Source organism: Nicotiana tabacum, chromosome 17, assembly GCF_000715075.1.
Source record: "Nicotiana tabacum cultivar K326 chromosome 17, ASM71507v2, whole genome shotgun sequence".
In the NCBI taxonomy this organism is placed as follows: Eukaryota; Viridiplantae; Streptophyta; class Magnoliopsida; order Solanales; family Solanaceae; genus Nicotiana; species Nicotiana tabacum.
In genome coordinates this window covers 63,212,986-63,236,985 of record NC_134096.1, presented here as the reverse complement: position 1 = coordinate 63,236,985, position 24,000 = coordinate 63,212,986, and the positions used below count along the sequence as shown (strand labels likewise).

Sequence of the window (24,000 nt, the reverse complement as noted above, 5' to 3'; positions counted from 1 at the left end):
TGAAGCGCCCTTTTCTAACGTCAAGTGTAGCTACAGAGAACAAAAATTGAGAAGATTCAATTTTCTTTGGCCTATGCTAGTACATTCAACTACCCTATCATCTTTCACATGCCACCCTCTTTCCAACTATCCATTTTTTTCTCCTACTAAAAGATACGTAGTTATTTAAAATTTTGGTTGAGAAGACAAAGTTTAGGCATGAATTAACAATGTAAAGATTATTTCTGCATAAATTTGTGATAACTAATAAAAGAATTATTATGCTATAATTAACATCGAGACCTTTATTAAATGTGGAGATTCCTTGGTGGTTGAGGTCACTTTTCACCTTGTTAATCTAAACTAGGGGTGTTCGTCGGTTGGTACGGTACGGTATTTAGATATTTCGGTTTGGTATTTTCAGTATTTGATTTCTTAAAATGCTATACAAATACCGTACCTAATTAAATTCGGTATGGTTCGGTTTTTCTCCTTTCGGTTTCGATTTCGGTTTATTCGGTTCGGTAACTTCGATTTATTCGGTTAGAATACTAACTGGTATGTAGAGTCAGAGACTGTAATATTCTTAATTAAAGTACTCAAAAGTACAAATCTAAAAATGTTTGTTGACAAAAAAATTGTCCAAACCTACAAATATCAACCCAAAGAGAGAAAACTATACATAAAAGAATAAATTTGATCATTAAAAATGTCTTGTTACTTGCTTAGAGTTAATCGATGAACTTAGACAATAAAGGAAAGCAAAATTTTAAATTTTTTTATATTTATGTAATAATTAATAATATGTGTATTATGTAATATAATATATATTTCGGTACGATATCGGTATTTTATTTTAAAATACCAAATATTATACCTAATATTAATTTTAAAAAAAATTAAACTAAATACCATATCGAATACCAAAATATAGAATATCAAATACCAAAATTTTCAATTTTAATATAGTAATTCAATATTTACTAAATTATTCACATTCCTCGCCTTAACTACTTGGACCAACTAAAATTTAAGAACGGTCACATTTCCTCTCAACTATCATAATAGTATTGTACTATTGTGTTTTGCCCATTATTTAATTTTTTCCTTTTACAAGACGACAAATGTCAACTGCGCATATTCTCTTCTTCTCATAGTACAGTACCTTTTGTGATAAGTATTTAAACTTATGTGGAACGCAACCCTGAACGAACTTTCATCTCTTTTTCATTTTTTTATATTTTCATTTTTCATAGAGAAAGGCAGGCCTCTTAGCCGTCGGAGAATTACATTTTAACCCCCTAGAACCAATGGCTGTCTCCAGCTTTGCTAGGGTAATTCCGTCATTCGAATGCCGTTCGGACCCCGATTTCTCCGGCTGTCTTCCGCCCCCGAAAGCCGGCGTTCGATTCCCCGGCAAGGCTAGCTCGGTGAGTCACCCATCTCAAGTACACGGCCTGTCTTCTCTGATATTCCGGTTTCCGCCGAACTTCGTGAGGCAGCTAAGCATTAAGGCTCGGAGGAACTGCAGCAACATCGGCGTGGCTCAAGTTGTGGCGGCGTCGTGGTCCAACAACCATGCCGGTCCTGACTTCACTCCGGCGGCTAATGCCGTCGATTCCTCCGCCGTTGCTCCGCTGGTGGAAAATGCGGCTTTTAATGATGAAACTGTACAGATTGAGGGTTTTACAGGTGTTAATAAATACGCTTCGTTTTTGAATTCCGATGGAAGCGTCGCTATTCATGCCGGTATGGTTCTATGGCCTCTCTCTTTGACGTCTTTGTTCTCGGTTTCCCCTGTTATGTTATGCCTTGGTTCGTGGATTATATTCTGAAAACTTTGCCGTCTGTCACTGTTTATGTAACAATCTAATCTTGGAAAATCAACTGTTATCACATGTTATAACCAGAAATTTCAAAATTTATTTTTTTAAACTCCGTGCTTTCAACTTTTCCACGTGATGTGGAATGCCGGGACTATAAAATTGGACGGTCCATCATCCATGCAAGAGGTTTTAGGCCTACAAGGCCCTTTACAATGTTGAATTTAAGAAAATGTCTTTTTTAGATCTCTAACGTGTAAAAGAAAGATCTCCTGCGTGCAAAAGTAAATCTCCCATGTGTAAAAAAAGAGGTAGGGTCATAAAACTAAAAACAAGTTTGTAAAAGGTCAAAAAACCAATTGACTCTCCATGCAATGGTGTGTAATGAATATATTTTTATCTTATAATGGTAACAGATATAGAGATTTTATAAAGCATCTAAGATTGAGGTGTAGTTGATTGATTAATTGAATGGTTTAAACCCAATGTTTACTTGACAATCTTGGAAGAGATGTGTCACGACCCAATTCCTCCTATAGGCCGTAATTGCGCCCAACGTCGGCCCTAGGCAAGCCAACGGTGAACTGACCATGTGATTACTCTTTTAATAAGCAAGTAATTAAATTCCATTTATTAAGAAATTAAAGAGCAGAAATTTTTTAAATAAATAAGACGAAGGCATAGGAGTGAGCAAATGCAGTGAAATAAAACCCCAAAACCATAAAGTCTACTAGTAGGTGTTCCAAGACCTGGTATCACAAGTATATGACTCTAACTGCTGTCTGAAATAAAGTCGACAGAAAAATAGATATAAAAAGAGACTCTAGGTGCTGCAGAACGGTTCAAGAAGCAGCTCACCACTAGGCCTCAGAATAACGGGGGTGCGCACCGATATGACCGCAATTGTAGCGTGAGTACATAAACAACATGTACCCAGTAATTATCTAGTTTAACCTCGAAGAAATAGTGACGAGGGGTCGATTTCGATACTTACTATGGGCTTACAATAAAATGCAGAAATTCTACATAAGCATGAGTTATATAAACAATAATAAATACTCAATAACAAGCAGTAAATACATAGTTCTTTCACAAATCGTAAATTTCAGGTCAAATTCTGTCATTAATAATTACAACCTCTCAGGCCATAAAACAATATCAAGTATAATTAGGTTTCGTGCATTAACACGTACGATTTATGCCGAGGTCGTACGACCCGATCCAGAATAATGTGTACACTGCCGAGGGTCGAGCGACACGAACCATAAATGCATCTATTCTATTGCTGAGGCGTTCAGCCCGCTCCACAAGAAGAGAGGATACTTTATGAACATCCGATTCAAAAATTATTACAAGACTAATACACAAAGGAGCACAATTTTCATTAACGGTCTTTTTCAATTCCTCTATCAAGTTCCAATATAATTTAGGCACTTTTAATTAACAAGTAGTGTGCAAACATTATAAATATTTTATGATTTGGGTCCTAAACTAGATTTGGGTCCTAAACTACCCGTACATAAGCATAATTAGTAGCTACGCACCGAATCTCGTCATCTCGTGCGTACGTAGCCCCGACAATTAGAAGCAAATAGTAATTTAAATCACCTATGGGATAAATTCCCTCTTACAAGGTTAGGTAAGAGACTTACCTTGTCTCAAAGCTCGCTTTCCGGCCTCAAATTCACTCTAAAGCTTCAACTCAGTGCCGAACAATCCGAAACTAGTCAAATGTTGTGTAAATTAATCAATACATGTTCAAAAGTTCATAATCTAACTATTAGAGTGATTACCCAATCTCAATTGGAAGATTCCTAAAATTTATCCCCGGGCTCACGTGCTCGGATTTCGGAAATTTTCGAAGATAATTATTACCCATAATCTCACGAACTCAAATATATAATTTTCACCCAATTCCATAACCATTTTCATGGTTAAATCCGATTTCTATCAAAACCTAGGTTTTTCATCTAAACCCAAAATTTTCACAATTTTTCATGTTAAAATCTATCCATAATATATGTATTTAACTTACATTGGATAGAAATTACTTATCTCCAATATAGCCAGGTGAAAGCCTCTCTTTAAGAGCTCAAAAATCGCCTAAAGAATGCAATAAGAGCTCCAAAATCGTCCAAAGAATGCAATAAATGAACCCAAAATGGCCTAAGTCCCATATTAAAAGGACCTCACTACCTCCAACATTTCCACTTCTGCGGACTTGGGGCCGCATCTGTGGCGCCGCACCTGCGGAAAAGTCATCGTAGGTGCGGTCCTAGCCCAGGCTGGCTGACTCCGCTTCTGCGGAGGATGGAGCGCATCTGCGGTCTTCTCATCACAGAAGCGAGGCCGCTTCTGTGCATGTTCCTCCGCTTCTGCGGACCACTGGCCAAATGGCCAAAACCGCTTCTGTGGCCAAGAGCTCACACCTGCGGCCAAAAGCTCGCCACAAGTGCGGGCACACCAGAACTGGTGCACCAGCAGCCCCTTTTGAGCTCTAACTCGATCCGTGCAACGTCCGAGTAGCATCCGAGGCCTCGTCCAAACATACCAACAAGTTTGTAAACATGAGATGGACTCACTCGAACCCTCGGAACACGGAAAACAACACCAAAACTAAGAATCGCACCCCAAACCAACGAATCAACTTATGAACTTCGAGTTCTTCCAACTTGCTCTGAACGCGCCGAATCATACTTAAACTAATCGGAATGATACCAAAATTTGCGTGCAAGTCTTAAATCACCATACGGAACTATTCCCGGGCTCGGAATCCCAAACGGACCTCGATAACACCAAAACCTACTCCAAATCAAATTTAAATAACTTTAAAACCTTCAATAAACCAACTTTCAACTTTAGGCGCCGAAACACTCCCGGGTCACCCAAAACCCGATCCGAACGCACGCCCAAGTCCAAAATCATCATACGAACCTATTGGGACCGTCAAATCCCGGTTTCGAGGTCGTTCACTAGAAATGTTGACCCCAGTCGAACTTGGCCCCTTTAAAGCCAATAACAAGGAACTAAGTGTTCCGATTTCAACCCGAACCCTTCCAAATCCGAACTAACCATCCCCGCAAGTCATAAAGTAGTAAAAGCACATACGGGGAGTCTTATTTAGGGGAACGGGGATCTAGAAAGCAAAACGACCGATTGGGTCGTTACAAGATGCATGAAATGAAATTTGTTTGGGGCCTTAATCAGTTTCCATTGATGTTTAGACTGAAGATGACGAATCACAGTGAAGGCTCTCAAATTGAGGATAAAAGTATGTAGCATTTCAAATTAAAATTGGATTGATTTTTTGGATATAAGGGTTTGAAATTTGAAAAGCGTTCAACTTTATTTATCGGTATGTTTGAATTAGCTCATAATGCTCAGTAGAATTGAGGTTCTACCAATCCAAAAAAAGAAAAAGAAAAAGAATTAAGGTTCTCTTTATATTTGCTCAATGCTCATTCTTGCTGTATGTGTTTATGTGGGAAGGAAGAGAAGGAGGAGGAAATGAGGGTTTCCTGTGTATTCCCTCCGAACTTTTTCTTTTACCCTAACTCTTTATTGGAATCCAAACCCAATAAATAATGGTGGGTTGGAGTGGAAAATGAAAGAAGCGGTTCTTTCATTTTCCATTCCAACCCACCATTTCTAACTTGGATTTTGATTTCAACACTGTTAATTTTGTCCTTCTTTTCCTCTTCTGGCAAACCACAACAAAATGATAGAAAGAAAAAGGAATGTTGTTCCTTGAATATTGTTGCCCAAATGCATGAGGGTTGTTGGATTGCCTCCTATGACAAAAAAAGTTTCTTTCGTCAAATAACATATACGCACTTTTATGTATATTCTCTTGTTTGAATGAAGAATATTTCAAGAATTACCTTTGTATAGTGCAACTGGCAACAACAAGGTTTTGAGAGGATAAGAGTAATTATGTGCTTTCATATCAGCTGTGTGAATGGAGATAAAAACATACTTTGTTTGTTCTTGTTCTTCTGCAGGTGAAAGGTTGGGACGCGGTATTGTTACTGATGCCATAACTACCCCAGTGGTTAACACGTCTGCTTACTTCTTCAATAAAACTTCTGACCTTATTGATTTCAAGGTATTTACTGTTGTTGTATTGGATTCTTGAGTTGAGTTAAAAAGATATTCACTCTCTAGTTCCAATGAAGAGTTCCTGGCTTGAAAGGGGAAATCATAGCACAGCCCTAGCCACTTGCTGTCAGCTTTTGTTAAATAGTATAATGATGTACCATCATATTGGTAAAAGAGAATTTTAAGCACATCTTTTCAGCAAGCTGAATTTGTCTTTGTGATTAATTTCACTTTATGATATTTTGGCAGGAGAAAAGACGTGCAAGTTTTGAATATGGGCGCTATGGTAACCCCACTACTGTTGTTCTAGAGGAGAAAATAAGGTTAGCTTTATCTTTGATTGACTAGTTTTTCATTTGTTTATTTTTGTCTGTCCTTTTTTACTTTCTCTAGTTTGTCTTATGGGATTGGTACTAAGTGGCAATGTATTCTAGTAAATGAGGTGCTTGTATCTCTAACAGTGCACTCGAGGGTGCTGAATCAACCTTGGTAATGGCATCTGGAATGTGTGCCAGTACTGTAATGCTGTTGGCCTTGGTTCCTGCTGGTGGCCATATTGTAACAACCACAGATTGCTACCGGAAGACCCGTATTTTTATTGAGACGATACTGCCTAAAATGGGAATTACGGTACTTCCGCTAATCCAAATGCTTAAGATATCGGTCATTCTAGCTTTAAGTGTAGAGATATTACAAGATTTTTTGACAAGAGAAAAAAATGTTATTCAGAATTGAGTTGTTGTCTTTATTTTGGTAATGAAAATGAATGTCATAAATTCATTCTAGGCAACACTCTCCAAAAGCTGCTGGCGAATAATATAATCCTACCATAATGTTTCTCTTCTGTTAATTAATCTAAGGGGGAAAATGCTTAAGTGTTCCATTCCTGCAGGCCACAGTCATTGATCCAGCGGATATTGGAGCTTTGGAGTTAGCACTAAATCAGAAGAAAGTCAGTATGCAGACACACTGTTGCTTATCACTCAACATTTCCGAACTTAAATAGATAGAAAAGTGAAGATGGTTTCCAATGTGTGGTACCTTGCAGGTGAATCTTTTCTTTACCGAGTCTCCAACAAATCCATTCCTGAGATGTGTTGACATTGAGCTGGTTTCAAAGCTTTGTCATGAAAATGGAGCCTTGGTTTGCATAGACGGGACGTTTGCGACTCCTCTTAACCAAAAGGCCCTTGCTCTAGGGGCTGACCTTGTTCTGCACTCTGCTACAAAATTCCTTGGTGGGCACAATGATGTACGTGACATCAGCTGGTGTTTTGACAATTAAACAACTATACCGCCAGTAGCAATATCAAACTGACTGCTTTGATGTGGTATACTTCATACAGGTTCTTGCAGGTTGCATTAGTGGTCCTTTAGAATTAGTTTCAGTAGTTCGAAACTTGCATCATATCCTCGGTGGTGCTATCAATCCAGTGAGTTTCCTTAATTGAAGTCTTGCTCGACTTAATTCCCTGGCGTACCATGCTGATATGTGTAAGTTAAATTTGGTGAAGGAAAAATTGCTCCATAAAATGGACTTTAGCACTAGTACGGTATTTGGTTTGGTTAAAAATGCATGAAGTGTATGCCCATAAAATAAATAAATAAATAAAATGTATGAAGTCTTGGGATTAAGGCCTAGTCATGTTGATCAACTTACTTTAGGTCCAATATTCACTAGGCGTCTTTTATTCTTGTTAGAGGTTTCTATGCCAGTAGAAAATGCAGAGAAATTTTAATGTTTGAGAACCTACAGTTTTGAATATTGGATCGAGTCAGGTCTAAATGGAGTGACATGGATAGAGAGGATTCATAAAGCTGGGTCTAACTAGCTTGGGATTGCGGCATAGTGGTTGTTGTTGTATGAAGTGTAGTTTGCATTTTAAGCTTGTATTGTATTGCAGTCTGATTCAATTTTCCCATCTACCAGAATGCTGCATATCTTATCATCCGAGGCATGAAGACGCTGCATCTTCGTGTACAGCAACAAAACTCAACTGCATTGAGGATGGCCGAGATTTTAGAGGCTCATCCCAAGGTATCTAGGCTTCAATAACTCTTATCAGTCATGATTTGAAATTCAAACTTGGAACAGAGCACAATTACCTAATTGATATGCATGAGAAAAGTAAGAATTTTCAACTTGATATTGATTAAAGCAAACGCCAATCTTAGGAGCCTAACATTGGCATCACGATCTGTATTCTCTTACCTCTGTAAAATCCTACATCTTACCTGCTTGAATTAAGCTGTGGAGCTTCTATTTTCTTATACTCCTGTATAATCCACCTTAAGTCATATAGCTACTCAATCCTAATGCATGATTGCCTGATTAATGAACATAAAAGTTGCTGTCATCCCACACTTTTAGCTTTTCTTTGTGCAGTTCAGTTAGAGTTTAGAGGTCTTGTTTTACTAGGATCTGTGTGGGTCTTGCAAGTGCTATCATATCTGAAAAAAATGAGTTGCAGGTGAAACATGTCTATTATCCAGGGTTGCAGAGTCATCCAGAATATCATATTGCAAAGAAACAAATGACTGGCTTTGGTGGTGTGGTCAGTTTTGAGGTTTGTATTTTATGATGAATCTGTGATTGTTGGTTAACCAAATATTCCTTTCATTTCCTCTACTTGCAGTAAATCATAAGGCTATAATTTTTATTAGGTTGACGGAGACCTCCTAACTACTGCAAAATTTGTGGATGCTCTGAGAATTCCCTATATTGCTCCATCATTTGGAGGTTGTGAGAGCATTGTGGACCAACCAGCAATAATGTCTTACTGGTATGTCAATATTCTATTCCATGGTTACAAAATATATATTCTATTCTTAGGCTGGCGGTGTCTCTGTTCCCCCCTTTAACTTTCTCCGGGCATGTTTGGGGAAACTTGAGGAAACTCAAAAAAATTTGATATCAAGGATTAACATCTTGAGAGGTGCGACAATAAAAATTAAAATAAATCAATAGAATGTAGAAAATCATTGAATGTTTGCTCCGATACAAGAGATCGGCCCCGAATCAAGATGTTCACACCTGATCCACTGTCCGCACTACATGCGGAAATTGAAATAGGAATTATAACCTCCCGCTGTACTGTAGTCTCCGGAAGTTTTGAGGTCATGAAAATATTGGAAATCATATTGCTAGAATAAAAAATACTTGTCTTCAAAATTTATTTTTTTGGTGTAAGAAATGTTTAGTTGAAAGTCTAGATCAATATATGGAGTTTTTGGATGTGTTAAGCAACTTGTAACTGGAAGTATGCTGTTATAGGTGTTGTCTGATTTTGGTGTAATTTTATGTACCATTTTGTTGCTTTTATCAATAAAATCTTTACCTTATCAAAAAAAAATTATTGGAAACTTGTAAATAATATTGTTGTACATTTCGAAAACAGGGATCTTTCCCAGTCAGATAGAGCCAAGTATGGGATCATGGACAACTTGGTTCGGTTCAGCTTCGGAGTGGAAGACTTTGAAGACGTGAAAGCTGATGTTCTTCAGGCTTTGGAGTCCATATAGGCTATTTCACCTGCAACAATTTTCCTTTTCTTTTTTCCTTTTTTTTTTTTTGCGGTTTCGTCATTGATTTGAACTTCTATTATTGTTGACTTTCTCACTTGACCAATGGTTGGAATGTAATGAAAGGATCGTCAAGTAGATGATCCAATCCATTAGATTATCTGGATAGTTTAAGAAAAATTTTACTTGGCGAATGTGTCAGTATTTTTCTTAGCACGTTTCAAGAATGCCGTGTAAAAAATATATATTATACAATCAAAGCTTTTCGTAACATAAATAAAAGATTTTAATTTCTTTTAGGTTTGGTTTAGGTTATTCAAATGAATAAATTAAGGGTGTGTTTGGTATGTAGGAAAATATTTTTCAATTTTCCCATGTTTGGTTGGCTTAAATATTTGGAAAAATATTTTTCTCGTAAACTCATTTTCCTCCAATTGGAAGAAAATATTTTCCCATTGATTGAAAAGGTAGGCCCAGTCGGCCCTCTCCTCCCTAACCGCCTATCTACTTGTGTTCATAGCTCGATCGGAGGTCAAGACTATGGTTCGGCGGAAAAATATAAGTTGTCCGTATTAAGTGATATGTGAATTGCTCAGTAGTGCTTCGCCACTACCCTAGCTGACGGAAATAACTCTTTTTTTTTTTTTAAAGTTCCACTGAGAAAGTCTTTCCTACTTTGCCGATCTGAACCACTTCGAGTCTAATCAACAACGGTTACAACATATTAAGAGGGCCCAAGGCCTGTATAGGAAATCCCAATAGTAAAATTTGGCGTGAGATCAAAGGTTTGATTGAGAGCAGTCAACCATAAAGAAAGGCTTGCCTATACGTCTTTCTAGCGTACGCGCGGTTCCTTTCGATTGGAGCCTGTCGCTACCTGGATCAATCAGCCTATTCTAGTTCGCCTTGTGTCATCCGATTTTAGGGAATTCATTGGATCGTGAAGTTGCTTCACACCTGGCCATATCGAGGGAATGAAAATGAACTTGTCCCTAAAAAAAGAGAAAAGAACTGGAATGGGAGAGGATGGTCATTGAGAAAGATGCCTTAACAGGTTGGTCATCTGTCAGGACGCGAGTCTTTCTCTGCCGTCAACTCGATGTCGTCGTCACCAGCAAGATAAGGCCAAAAACTTGACTTTACTAAACAAGCGAGAAAGGCCCTTTCTATAGAGTTTTTTTTTTTCGTTCCAACAAATGAGTATTTTGTTTTTGTTATGAAATATAGCTCAAAGTAACAATATAGAACAAGAAAAAACAAGCTAAAAGATATAGAGAGAGAAAGAGAGGAGAGATTCTTATTTCTTTTTCAATTGTGTGTATTTTCCTATCTATTACAAGGCCTTTATATAGGTATGAAAAGTGAAGAAAAATATGTCATTGAATATGTCATTAAGCATAGAAATATGTCATTGAATATGTCATAATTTAATTTTTTTTATATGTCATTAGAGGAAGAGTAGATATCCACCATAATTTGATTTTTCTTATAATAGTTTTCACGATATAAAAAAGTTTTTTTCTTTCATTTTAACAAAAAAAAAAGTACTTTCTTTTTATGATGTAGAAAAAATATTTTCCTTCATTTCAACATGATGTAAAAAAAATATTTTCTTTCATTTCGATAAAATGAATACTTTATTTTCATGTTGTAGAAATAGTACTTTCTTTTTTAACAAAAAAAAGAGTAATATTTTTGTTATGGAGCACAAATTTCAGCGTTGTTTTTGTGTAAAAAAATAAAGCAACACATTAGTTCCTTTGGGTTGTGTGAATTTTTAGAAGAATAATTAAATTTTTGAAGAAAATAGAGTCATGAAAATGTTGGGTATTTGGGGGAGGGGGAGCACAGGTAATATAGGGACTTGGGGGAAGGAGGTGAGGAGAATAGTATAAAAAAGGAAAGGAAAAAAACTAGGAAGAGCTTAAGAGCAGTGATGAAAAGAGTATGGTCGTTGGTGGCAGGGGCAGATCCATAGTATCGGGTGTGGGTTCTCGGAAATCCAGTAACTTTTACCCGAGCATTGTATTTATATTGATAAATTTATTAAATGTATAAGTATTTTTAGTTTGGAACCCATAAGTAAAATCAGGTGTTGGTCTAGTGGCAAACGAAGGAACCAGCTTAAGCTATGTTCCTGAATATTTGGAACATTAAAAAACTTTTTCACTTGCTTAAAGTATCACTTTTGTCCAAATACTGAAAACACATAAGGTTCAAATTCTAAATCCGCATCTGTTTGGTTGATGGTTCAAGTTATTCACATGATATATAACCTGAATGTTCACGCACTCCACATATAGAAGCTATTAGTTGGGTGATAGGCGCTTCCAGAGCTGGAGGATATAAAGGCATCTTAATTAATTCCACCTGCGCCAAGAATTCGATAGAAGCCACCAGTAAACCAGTTTGAGTGGAAATCTTGGGCAGCAGCCAAAGAGAATGGGTTAAATTAAAGTTTGCCAACAAAGGCCAGATAGAAGTAAGCATTTTAATTATTGTATTCTCTTACTTCCACATCTGGGAAATTTTTTTCTATTGTTGCTTCCTAGTTCCTAGCTAGGGGAGAAGACAAGAGAGCGGATTCGCAGCTATCCTAAGTGGCAATCCTATTTTTGTTGCTTTAGCATGCGTCTTCTTCTGCTGCATCTTTTTCGGAAGATGAAGTAGGTAGGTAATTCACTTATATAATTACTACATGTTAATTATAGTAATTGATATTCTACAAATTTAAAATTTTCAAAAATTTATTATCAAGTTAAAGAAAAGTATCACAATGGGACTCTTAACAATTTATTTTGTCATTATCTTTCTGTTAAATTAGTTTTTATCTCGTTAAACCTTATTGTTTACCCATAAAACGGTACAGTTGAATTTATACGTTGTTTCTAGACAAGTGAATTAATTTGATCCTTAAATAATGAAATAATTAAAGAAATACACAATACTTTGCCTTAAAATTATGATAAAATCACGAAGAACAATGATTTGGGAGTAGAGTTTTCGGGCACAACAGTGATAAAACCAAGAAACAAGAAAGTAAAATTGTATAAAGCTTTTTATTGATTATTGCGTAAGTTTGCTAGGAAAATCGTGTCCTCCACAATGATTACAAAGATCACTATTTATAGTTGCACCTAGAGAACAAAGTTCTAAGATCATGTCTTATTTAATGTCAATTATGAGGGCCACTAAAAAAGGTGTAACGGTGATCATAAATTCTTTGTAACGGGCAGCGCACTAAATGTTGTGGAATATTTTCCATTAAATGCTACTGGACGGAAGGTATTTATTGCAACTTTTATGAGTGTTGTTCTTTCTGATGACACAGACAAGACAATTACCTCCGATTTTAGCTATCCCATGTTAGATTCCACCTATCCCTCTTTGGATCTTATACACTTATCATCATTACAAGTGTACTTTATGTCAACTGTTGTTTCAATAAAGTGGACGAAACAGAGTACTCTACGCACTTTTCCCTTCTATAGCATTGGGTACATACTGTTCTTTCAGCTAAATTTGAACATGTCACAACTTACGCTTTTGAATATTGATCCTGAGACAATGACACAGCAAAAGAGAATTTTTTATGGCATAGTATCACCTGAAAAGTCTGGAATTTTATTATAGTAGAGAGAAGAGAAGCATAATACCTAATACAGATAACTACCAACATTTCCTTGTCTCAACATACAAAACACTGAATACATAGATAATTTTTATTGACTAATAACTAGTAAAATGGCATGAATCTTGAAAAGCACTCTACTTAATCATCAGTGTTTGCAATGGAACAAACAGTACGATCGAAGAGATGCCAACTTATTTACTATAACTTGTAATAAGGGATGAATATGGAGCAGGTGACAGAAGCAGTCTACTCAATCATCGGAGTTTTTGCGATGGTGGCGCTGCTTATTGCGATGTTTCTTCTCCTCGTCATCCTCATCGTTATCATCACCCTGCCAATTTATCAGATCAAATCAATGGAAGAATAAAAATCTAAGTCGCATGTTACTGAACAAAGATAAGTACATTCTGTTTGTAATCAAGTATTACTTACATATTTCTTGCGACCATAATCTTCATCATCATCGTCACGCCTCCCATAACTAGGCTTCTTGTAGTCCTCTTCCTCGGACCTTCCATAACTAGGCCTCTCAATTGTTGACCTCCCGTACCCTTCGCTCTCTGTCGTATCGTAGCTTGAACGGCCATAACTCTTTGATTTCCCTCCATAACCATACCCACTCTCCTCTTCTTCCTCCCCGTGGTTTTTCTTCTTCCCGTATCCACCAGATCCATATTCATCAGAGTCGGTCTTTCGCCCATAAGCCGACCCGTATTCTGAGTTTTTCTCCTCCTCATCATCACTTTTTCTTCTATACCCGGATCCAGGTTTACTCCTATATCCACCAGATTCATTTTCATCAGAATCGGTCTTTCGTCCGTAACCAGCTGACCCGTATTCCGAACTCTTCTCCTCGTATTCACTTTTCCTTCCATATCCGGATGCAGGTTTACTCCCATATCCGGTAGACACATACTCATCAGAGTCCGTCTTTCGTTCATAACCAGATCCATATTCCGAGCTTTTCTCCTCGTACTCACTTTTTTTTCCATATCCTGATCCGTACTCATCAGAATCAGTTTTTCGTCCATAACCAGAGCCATATTCTGAACTTTTCTCTTCATACTCACTTTTCCTTGTATATCCTGATCCATATTCATCAGAGTCAGTCTTTCGTCCATAACCAGACTCGTATTCTGAGCTTTTCTCCTCGTACTCGCTTTTCTTTCCGTGCCTCCCTCCATAGCCAGACCCGTATTCAGAACTTTTCTCCTCATACTCGCTTTTCTTTCCATAACCTGATCCATACTCAGATGTGGGTTCTTCATCATATTTACTCTTCCTCCCATTCCCAGCAGATCCGTAATCGGAACTTGGCTTCTCGTATTCACTCTTCCGCCCATAACCTGATCCATATTCTGAATCGGGCTCACTCTTTCGACCGTATCCAGATCCATATTCGGATTTGATCTCCTCATCCTCGTCGCTCTTCCGTCCATATCCCTTTTTGGGTTTCTCGTACTCAGTCCGGCTTCCATATCCGGTTTCATCAGATTCAATTCCACTCCCACCATCGCTAGGATGATTCATCCCGGGCTTGCGCTGAGGCTTCTCATCTTCATCATCCTCTTCCTTAGATGGGCGTGAACGCGAGGGACGAGGCTTGGTCTTGGGCTTGGAATAGCTTTGGTACTCATTATCAAGAGCTTCATCAGCATAGGCAGATGGCTCTGCAGAGGAAGAGTAATGGGGACGATCGTAGTCGAAGTCGGCGGAGGCGGAAGACGTCGGAGGATAGCAAGTCTCCTCTGAAGGCGGAATTGGGCGGCCGTATGTCAAGGAAATATCGTATCCGCCACCATAGGGAGTGTGATCATACTCATCGAATTCAGGGACATCGTCATTGTCGCGGTGGCCTTTTGGGTAGTAAGACATGGTTTGTGGTAATTAATTTCTAGATTCTTCTTCTGTAGCTTAATTTCTTCTTTGATTTCACAAGAAAAATGAGCAGTTAGTTGAAACATAAAAGGAGGGAAAGACAGTTAGGAGTCGTTGGACTCGGAAACGAGGTTGTTACTCCTATTTGTTTAGAGGAGTTGTTATCCAGTACACGTGTGCCTTCTGAAATCACTCAAATTAACGGTCCAGATTATTTTAGTGATAGATGGTTTCATAATAAACGGCAATCATTATTTGAGTTATTATAAAATCCCACAAGTACTTATAGAGAGTAAATTTCATGGGTGGTTGTGTCAATTACTCAAAAGTCATATTTTTTTTGTTAGTTAAAAGTCATTTAACTTTGTATACATTATCCAAAAGTCATTTTTCTTTCTTTTGTTACACAAATAATATTTTACTTTGCTTTAGTTACCACAATAGCTACCTTCATCAGATTTTATAATACTTTTACCTGAAAATTATGCCATTGACATTATAAATTCTCTTGTTTATGTAATATCTTCTATATAATATATTTTACATAGGTATATTATTTATAATTGAAATAAATTTATATTATTTTATTTATTATTTTTATAATATATCCATACATTTAATTTTTTCATTACACTAAATTTGTTTAATCATATTCAAACATGAACATATTTTAAAATATAAATATGACAAAACATATTTATTTTTTAATATTTATTTGAAATAATAAAAATAGATTTTTAACAAATGAATTTTTTATAGTCAGTAAAACTTTAAAAAATCAAAGATATTTTGTGCTTAATATTAGGTTTTAAAGCTTTATTTGTTAATATTATTTATTTAAAAGTACTAATTTGATGTGCCAGTGTTCTAAATATGGATATTTTATTCATTAGATTAACAAATATGGCTTGGCTGATAAATCTATGAGCTTTGATTTTATAATTTTCATTAGGCATGGTTAAGAACATTAACTTGAGATTTATTCACAATAATGTTACTAACAAATTTAATAATGCTACCTATATATCTTGAAAATTAACGTTAAGGAAAAATCATATGTACAAATATTATAAAATTAATAAATAAAATAATATAAAGTTTATCTCCTTGTAAATATCCTGGCATTGACTATATGGAGACATATTTCCCTATGGCATATGAAATCACTTTCGGGTTTTAGTTTGGTAGTACATGAAATACTTGATATGATTATAATAAAAATTCCTAGAGGATTTTAATTGTTCTGAAACACATAAAGATTCCTAAAAAAATTGTTAAATTAAGCTTCTGCAATAACATATTTGATTTGTCTAATGTCTTAGTGCAGTTGATGCACTTATATTTTTTTTCTAAAACTATGAGTATAATAATATGCTGGCAAGATTTAAATTTACTCCTATTTGAAGATACAGAAATGCGATCAATATTATATTGCAAAAGGGAATCATTGATACAGATTTGTTTATCCTAATAAATGTTGTCAAATTTTGTTGGTTATGCAAATGCAGGCATTTTCTGAAGTCCGTTCTTCAAATAATCTATTTGCATATGAAGGAGATGTATGACTTTTCTTTAAAAAGAAAATGGCACCTGCTTATCTCAATTGAAAGAATGATATATTGAAGGAGAAAGAATAAAGCATATTTCAGCAAAGTTCTTTATGAGACACAATCTTCAATAGAATGATGAATAGACATTCAATAAATTCGTTTGCCATATATTTTGGTGGATATGTTAAACTTACCAACCTCAACGTTTGAGGAGTTGAGATACAAAACTGGAACGCATTGTCTTCGATAAATAAAGTAATATTTTTATTAGGGAGAGACAAATACGCGTTATACTCTTTTTTCCTAAGCTAAGATTTTATCCCACTTGGTTTTACTGACAAGGTTTTTAATGAAGCAACAAGTAATACGTATTACAAGATGTGTGATATTTGTTCTTCACTAGGATTTTTTTTTCACATGTAAAGTTTTAACGAGGCATATTTTTTTTGGACATCCAAGGGGGGTGTTATGAAATATATTATTTATATGGATGTCCACTACACAAATATAAATCTCACTACTCTTCTCCATTATGTAAATAACCTCACCATTATTCTTCACCATTATATATGGTTGTAACTCTCACACCTCCATAACCTCTTCTATGATCTTCCCTAATGATCTCAATAGTTAATATCGTATTTCTGATATCCTTGTATTGCTTTAATATCATGTTATAAATAGAAAATTCGGGCATCACGTTATACACACTTGGAAATAGTTGTACATTTGATGAAATACGAAAACTCTTTTTATCTGTTTGCTACTATTTCAGTACTAGTTTGTTAACATAAGCGAATTACTCTTAATTTCGTCAATTGATTCATGTGTCTAGTTTTGGAAAGGAAAAAGCCCAAAACTTGTTGTGAAATCCTATAAATTATTTTTTTAACTTTTAATATAGCAAAACCTACCAAATCAAACACAAACACCCTAGTCATATTACTATGGTTGAAGGGTACATACTTACTCCCAACAGACAACAACAACGAGCTAGTATATTTTTATAAGTAGGATTTGGGGAGGGTAGGATGTATGTAGCCTTACCCATACACTGGATGGGTAAAAAGATTGTTTCCGATAGACCCTCAGCTAAAGAAAAGATGAAAGAAGCATTGATAGTAAGTAATAACAATACAAGATATTTAGAAAACTAAGACTAAGATAACAAAATAAAAGATGAAAGAAGTACTTATAACAAGTAATATAGTACAAGATATGTAGTAATAGCCATCTAAGGATAAAATAATACCATACTAACACTAATACTATTCAACTAAGGAAGACAAAGGGAAACACTCAATTACCTACTAACCTTCTACCCTAATTCTCAACCTTCATACCCTCTTATAAAGTGTCATGTCCTCGGTTAGTTCAAGTTGCGTCATGTCCCGCCTGATCACCTCTCCGCAAGACTTTTTTGGCCTACATCTACCCTTCCTCTGACCCCCCAAGGACAACCTCTCACACCTCCTGACTGGGGCATCTGTGTTTCTCCTTTTAACATGTCCGAACCATCGAAGCCTCGCCTCTCTCATCTTATCCTCCACAGGGGCCACTCTCACCTTGTCCCTAATAAATTCGTTCCTAATTTTATCTAACCTAGTATGCCCACACATCTATCTCAATATCATAATTTCAGCAACTTTCATCTTCTTGACATGAGAGTTCTTGACTAGCCAACACGCTGCCCCATATAACATAGTCGGTCTAACCACTACTATGTACAACTTACCTTTAAGTCTCAATGGCACATTCTAGGTTAATGAACACCATATGCAAGTCATTTTTCATCGCATGTACTGCTCCACCAATCTCCTCACAAGGTGAATGGCTTCCATAGTCGACCGTCCCAGCATGAAACCAAACTGGTTCTGGGAAATAGACACACTCCTCCTCATCCTCTCTTCTATCACCCTCTCCCAAACTTTCATCGTATGACTTAACAACTTAATACCCCTATAGTTATTGCAGTTTTGGATATCCCAAGTTGTATTTATGTCAAATCAAATAATAACTAAAAGAGTTACAAATAAAATAATAAATAATAGGGGAAAAGATCCAAATTTGTTCTTGTACTTTACGAAAAGGGCTAACTTAACCATTCGTTAAAAGTTTGGCTCATCTATGGTAGGTAAAAATATGTTTGAGAAAATCTATTTCTCCTTTTCTGTCCAAAAAGAAAGACGTATTTTTAATTTATAAATTTTTTATTTTGTCCTTAATGATAAAGTTTTATAGCCGCACATAAATATTATGATATATTGAAGTGCAAAAGTTTTAAAAGTCTTATAACAACACAAATATTACGATATATTTAAAATCACAAATTTCAAAAAAATTTCTTTAATTTCGTGTGCAGTCAAACTATGCTATACAAATAGAAATGAGAGAAGATACATTAATACTCTTCTTCCGTTTTAATTTATATGAGATAACTTGACTTGATATTAAGTTTAAGAAAAGAAAGAAAAAAAAATTTGAAATGTGTGGTCCTAAAAGCTTAACGAGTAAAAATCTTTGTGGAGACATGCTATTTGTATAGCCATAAAAGCTTCTCGATAAGGGTAAGATAGAAATTTTAAAGTTATAAAAATATATTAAAGTATTATTTTGTTCGGAACAAATTAATAAAAAAGATTATATCATGTAAATTGAAAGGGAAAGAGCAGTGAGATTGACAAATTAGAAAGCGTTTTGATGAAATGCAGTTGTGGACCCATATTCATCTTTCATACCACTGACAGATTGCCAAATCAGACCAAAAAAGCCGCATGTAGATATGGTTCTCTGTCCCTATCTTGTTTCTCTTTCCTTTTCCAACAGTCCATTTCCTTCCACAATTTCAATGGAGTCCTTGTCAAAACCATCAAAAACTAGAGCAATCAATTAACTAATCAAAGAGAAAAAACAAAAATTAAAGAATGGGAAAGATTACAGCTGCTCACACATCATGTTCATACTGCCACAACAGTTTTTTCGTGCCCAAAGGAGGATTCTTGTTCTCGCAGGCAAAGCAAAAGAGCAAGAAATGGAAGTTACAGCCATTAACTGGAAAATCCCAGATGATAAATGCTTCAACTTACTCTTCCAGAATTAGCACTGATATTCCTCTCTATGAAATCCCTGGGGTACTATTTTTCTGCTACTACGTTTTCTATTTCTCTTCTATATGCAATTTTGTATATCTATCAATTAACAATCAATTAACTATATCTTAAACTCAATTAAGTGTGTCAGCTGTATGAATCATTTAATTTGTATTATAGTTTGATTATCCTTACTTGTATGTCAACCTAACCTTCCTTCTTTATAAATCTACTTCATGTATTGACATAAAATCGTGCTTTACTGTGCGCATTCAGTGATTCAGAATTTTAATAGTGCAAGTTTAAAATTTGAATTTTCAGGCTTCCTTTGATCGATATCTGGAGAATAAGCCTCGAGTGTTCAAGGCCATTTTTCCTGACAAAAGAAGGAGCCAGCAACTCAATGAGGTATTCATCACTTACTTCCGAACTGTTAAGTCATCACTAACTCCTGAACTGTTAAGCGACCCACATTGGTTGAGGGAATGGACTGATGTCTCCTTATATTGTTTTGTGCAATCCTCAACTCAAGAGCTAATTTTTGGAGTTGAGTAGCCCACGGTTCATGTTCTTGGAAAATTCTCAGGAAAACCCATAGCCGCTACCCTTCCGGTGTGCACTGAGTAACTTGCTCATTGTGCAATAGCTCACAAACCACATAGGAGATGTAAATCGTACTAGATAAGCCTGGTTCGACGAGCTCTGACTGAGGAGGTTGCTAGTCAGGGGAATCGATCCCGGGTCTCCCATGTGGGAAATCACTCACCAACCAACTCATCCAACCCTAGCGGGCACGGTTCGTTTTCTTAATATGGTACCAGACCCATCCATATTCTTGGTTTACAGAATGTTGGACCCGCCATGTTATATTGTCCAAGCACCAGATGTTCAATTCTAGGTGTTCGAGCGAGTGTTAATTATCCCACGTTGGTTGAGGTATTGGTTCCCTGCATGGTCTCAGATAATCCTCGCATCATGAGTTATTTTTTAGAGTTTAGTTAGGTTTGAAGGTCCATGTACATAACATGAATTGCCAATTCATCTTTTTAATCCCCTTTGCATTTTTGTTTCTTTGTGTACTATGCAATGCTAATTGAGCACCAACGCATCACTTGTCTGAATTTCTGCTCTTCAGTTTTCAGGCCTTAAACATGAAGATACGCATTCATTATATTTTTTCATAAGACCATTATCCCATGAAAGTCACCTTGTTTACCTCTTGGCCTCTGATAGTATGTCAATGAACATTAGACTTGTCTTGTATATGCTTCCTAACCTCAGTAGTTCAAGTGAAAACTTGAATTTCTTGTTGACGAACATAATATCTGGCCGTAAACAAAGTTAAGAATGTACTTCAGCAAACAAAACTATAGGGGTAACAGGTAGGTCTCATGCTAGTTCTACTTCCATAGTGATTTGTGCAATTCATCTATTGAGGTTGTCCTGTTTCCTTGCATCTTTAAGGAAATCAATTTTTTCAGATGCTCGTTCTCTGACTATACTATTTTAGGTATTACTACTCCGTACCATTACAACCTTTCAATAATGTTTGCTATCCAGGTGTTAGCTCAACACTTTCTTTTTTCCCTGCACAAATTCATTTCAAACTCTTTGTTGCCTAGTTAGGGCATGGGTTTGAATGTCCTCAGATCTTGTGATTGTTATTACTAACAAAATGCATCAGGTGGTTAAGTTTATATTCTATTGAAACCTTCACCATCATATGCATTTAGAAATAGGCTCATGCTTACTCCTTTGTTGGCTAACTGTGACCTTTTTGTCATGTGTTATCTTCTTAAAAAAATTGAATCTCTGAAATACTTAAAGCTTCTCCAGTTTTATGCTACATTCAAACCTTTCTAATAGACAGTCTGATAACGAACGGTCTGTTCAAGCATGGAATTTAAATGATCTTATAGCTGGGGAGCTATCTGGTTAGACAGTTGGTGATGAATGCCTTAATTTGAAGTTTGAACTGAATGTACACTCTATTTTGTAAACAAGAAGAGCGGAAATGAATAAGCGTAAATGTCTTAGTTTGACATCAAAACCAAAAATAAAGTTTCTTTTTCCTCTTTTAAAATGTCAAGAGAATGAATGGCTGATGTTCTCTGTTCAATCTGTTGCTGCTATTCAGCAGTTCAGCATGCATTGTTATATGCTTGACTACTAGTTCCATGCAGGAAGAGTGGAGAATTCACATGCTACCCATAGAGTTCCTATTTATCACCGTGTGGCCAGTTATCGATATGAGATTGAGATGTAAATCCGAAGGAGTCGAGTACCCACCTGGGATTCCCCATGATGTTTCTAAGGTTCTTGAACTTGACATAGTAAGTATCAAGCCAAATCTCAAGCGCATTCTTTTAATTATTCATTCATTTTGTTTGTAATGGAATGACATGGAGCCGAAGACATGGTTATGCAGATAAGATGGGAGCTTCAGGGGCTAGACGATGCGCTGAAGCCATCTCAGTTCTCCCTTGGTGTAAAAGGGTCTCTTTACCCCGACAGGAATGGACCACGAAGTAGGTTGAGAGGTCAACTACAGATGAGCATTAGCTTTCTTCTTCCACCAATGCTAGCTTTGGTCCCGGAAGATGTTCGCAGAGATGTTGCTGAGACGGTTAGATGCTAAACCTGACCTCTAGTTTAACTTCTATACACTGATCATAAACATAAGATCACATAAAAGATAATTAGAGGAAATTGACCGTAATAAGTGGAGCTAGTTACCTATAAAATAAAGTAGGCAATTTTGCGCGGTCAGTATACATTGGAGTTTGAAAGAAGGTTCGGCACAAAGGAAGCTCTTTGACAATTAACAATTCTATGCCTTTTTTTTGAACAGGTACTAAGAGGACTATTGCAGAACATGAAGAATAAAGTAAATGGTAGCCTGCTTTCGGATTATGGTGAATTCAAGAGGGAAAAACAGAAGGAATTAGTCTGAACAGTTTAACTGGATGGAAATATTTTCAGATGCCACACATACAATTATAGGTGGATGTAATTGACACTAGTATTCACTAGGGTTGGTATCCAAACTTGAGGAACTTCTGTAATTTTATTCACGGGGATTGTAAAAAGATACAAGAAAAATATTCCCAAAATTTTGAAAGTTAAATTCTTTTCTGAGATGCAAAAGCGACAAGGGGTGTTTTCATTAGAATTTGAGACCTGTGTTTTTTGCGTTTGAAATATTTCTTTAGATGAGTTATAAAAAGGAAGATGGAGATGCGGGGGATCGAACCCCGTGCCTCTCGCATGCAAAGCGAGCGCTCTACCATTTGAGCTACATCCCCTTGTGATATCGGTGTGGGAGATTAACCGTTATAACTTGTAGGTAGTGCATAAGAACCGTACCGGTTCCCATCTAATATTCCAGCACCAAGTCAAAAGGGTGTAAATAACTTCACTCCCTTATAAGCGGAAATGATCTTTCTTTCAACTATTCTAACTTTTAATTTCATATAACTTTTTCCAATTGATATTTAGACATTACTTGAATTATTATTAATCTTTACGAATATTATTATTAATTTTTAATATATATTCTTCCAAACCAATCAAATACCAAAAAAAAAAAAAAAAAGATTCATGAAAATGACTTTCGTCACACCAATATACTTGATTTGATGTATCAAAGCTATTGACAATTTTGTGTGCACATTGCGTAGACTAAACCCACTTGTCTCTTTTTAAAAAAAAAAATTCCCACATGATGTTTGTTACTCGCTTTTGGGCTCGACTAATCCGAATTCGCTGCAGAAAATTTCATCGCTCAGAAGTAAATCCCTACCATATACACACTATTTTCATGGCTCGAAACCGATACCTCTCATTAAGGATGGAATGATACTTATACTTCACCACAACTTTCGGTGGTACTAAATACACTTATCCATGCACAAGAATTCCAAAAACGTGATCATTGTGTATTCATTCGTTCCCTTTTTCCTTCCCCTAATGCACAAAACACTTTCAGAAAAAGCACACAGAAGTGTGGAATTGGAGGAGGAAACAAGTAATAGCATAAAAACATTCAGAGAACAACCGGAAAGTATTGATATCGAGTAATATATTATGATCAGTTATTATGTAATTATTTTACATTGACCATATAACTAAATCCAATTATTAAGGTACCAGTAGTTAGTGAGTGAATGATAGGTTAAAGTTGTAAACAAGTTTTCCCTTGGATTCATCATTTTTCCAAAGAAACAAGTTTGAACATTATCAACTTGTATTTTTCTCAAGTAGTCACTTTTTCAACTTGTATTTTCCTCAAAGACTTACTAAATCCATTTCTACATTTTGAATTTAATATACAGTTGTAAACTGATGAAAAGAGGAATATATGATTCTTACATCGATTTTTTCTTTTTAGTTGAAGATACACGAAACAGTTAAAAAAAATCCATTCC

At 36.1% G+C, this 24,000-nt stretch overlaps 3 protein-coding genes and 1 non-coding gene across 4 annotated transcripts; 2 read left to right on the top strand and 2 right to left on the bottom strand.

Moving 5' to 3' along the window:
- Positions 1-1,107: 1,107 nt before the first annotated feature.
- Positions 1,108-9,602, top strand: LOC107762350 (cystathionine gamma-synthase 1, chloroplastic-like). The gene is made up of 11 exons (XM_016580694.2): positions 1,108-1,728; positions 5,804-5,907; positions 6,150-6,223; positions 6,362-6,530; positions 6,793-6,852; positions 6,949-7,152; positions 7,247-7,333; positions 7,831-7,938; positions 8,372-8,467; positions 8,565-8,683; positions 9,299-9,602. Exons 1-11 carry the CDS (start codon positions 1,290-1,292, stop codon positions 9,420-9,422), a joined length of 1,584 nt encoding a protein of 527 aa, XP_016436180.2. The 5' UTR covers positions 1,108-1,289; the 3' UTR covers positions 9,423-9,602.
- A 3,434-nt stretch (positions 9,603-13,036) lies between these two features.
- On the bottom strand, positions 13,037-15,030 carry LOC107760179 (uncharacterized). The gene is made up of 2 exons (XM_016578195.2): positions 13,489-15,030; positions 13,037-13,387 (listed from the first exon to the last, which is right to left on the bottom strand). Exons 1-2 carry the CDS (start codon positions 14,929-14,931, stop codon positions 13,307-13,309), a joined length of 1,524 nt encoding a protein of 507 aa, XP_016433681.2. The 5' UTR covers positions 14,932-15,030; the 3' UTR covers positions 13,037-13,306.
- Positions 15,031-19,282: 4,252 nt separating this feature from the next.
- Positions 19,283-22,720, top strand: LOC107760177 (uncharacterized). The gene is made up of 5 exons (XM_016578192.2): positions 19,283-19,615; positions 19,895-19,981; positions 21,757-21,906; positions 22,002-22,199; positions 22,425-22,720. The coding sequence occupies exons 1-5, from the start codon at positions 19,409-19,411 to the stop codon at positions 22,524-22,526; spliced, it is 744 nt and encodes a 247-aa protein (XP_016433678.2). The 5' UTR covers positions 19,283-19,408; the 3' UTR covers positions 22,527-22,720.
- An 85-nt stretch (positions 22,721-22,805) lies between these two features.
- Positions 22,806-22,878, bottom strand: TRNAA-UGC (transfer RNA alanine (anticodon UGC)). Its single transcript has one exon. It is a non-coding gene; the product is annotated as a tRNA-Ala (tRNA).
- Between the last annotated feature and the right edge of the window lie 1,122 nt (positions 22,879-24,000).

Excerpts from the sequence above, each read along its gene's own strand:
- LOC107762350 (XM_016580694.2), top strand. The coding sequence starts at position 1,290 with ATGGCTGTCTCCAGCTTTGCTAGGGTAATTCCGTCATTCGAATGCCGT. Across the intron at positions 6,224-6,361 it reads GTTCTAGAGGAGAAAATAAG|TGCACTCGAGGGTGCTGAAT; the intron begins GTTAGCTTTATC and ends TATCTCTAACAG. Across the intron at positions 8,684-9,298 it reads CCAGCAATAATGTCTTACTG|GGATCTTTCCCAGTCAGATA; the intron begins GTATGTCAATAT and ends TTTCGAAAACAG.
- LOC107760179 (XM_016578195.2), bottom strand. The coding sequence starts at position 14,931 with ATGTCTTACTACCCAAAAGGCCACCGCGACAATGACGATGTCCCTGAA. Across the intron at positions 13,388-13,488 it reads ATTATGGTCGCAAGAAATAT|GGTGATGATAACGATGAGGA; the intron begins GTAAGTAATACT and ends ATAAATTGGCAG.
- LOC107760177 (XM_016578192.2), top strand. The coding sequence starts at position 19,409 with ATGGGAAAGATTACAGCTGCTCACACATCATGTTCATACTGCCACAAC. Across the intron at positions 19,982-21,756 it reads GGAGCCAGCAACTCAATGAG|GAAGAGTGGAGAATTCACAT; the intron begins GTATTCATCACT and ends AGTTCCATGCAG. Across the intron at positions 21,907-22,001 it reads AGGTTCTTGAACTTGACATA|ATAAGATGGGAGCTTCAGGG; the intron begins GTAAGTATCAAG and ends ATGGTTATGCAG.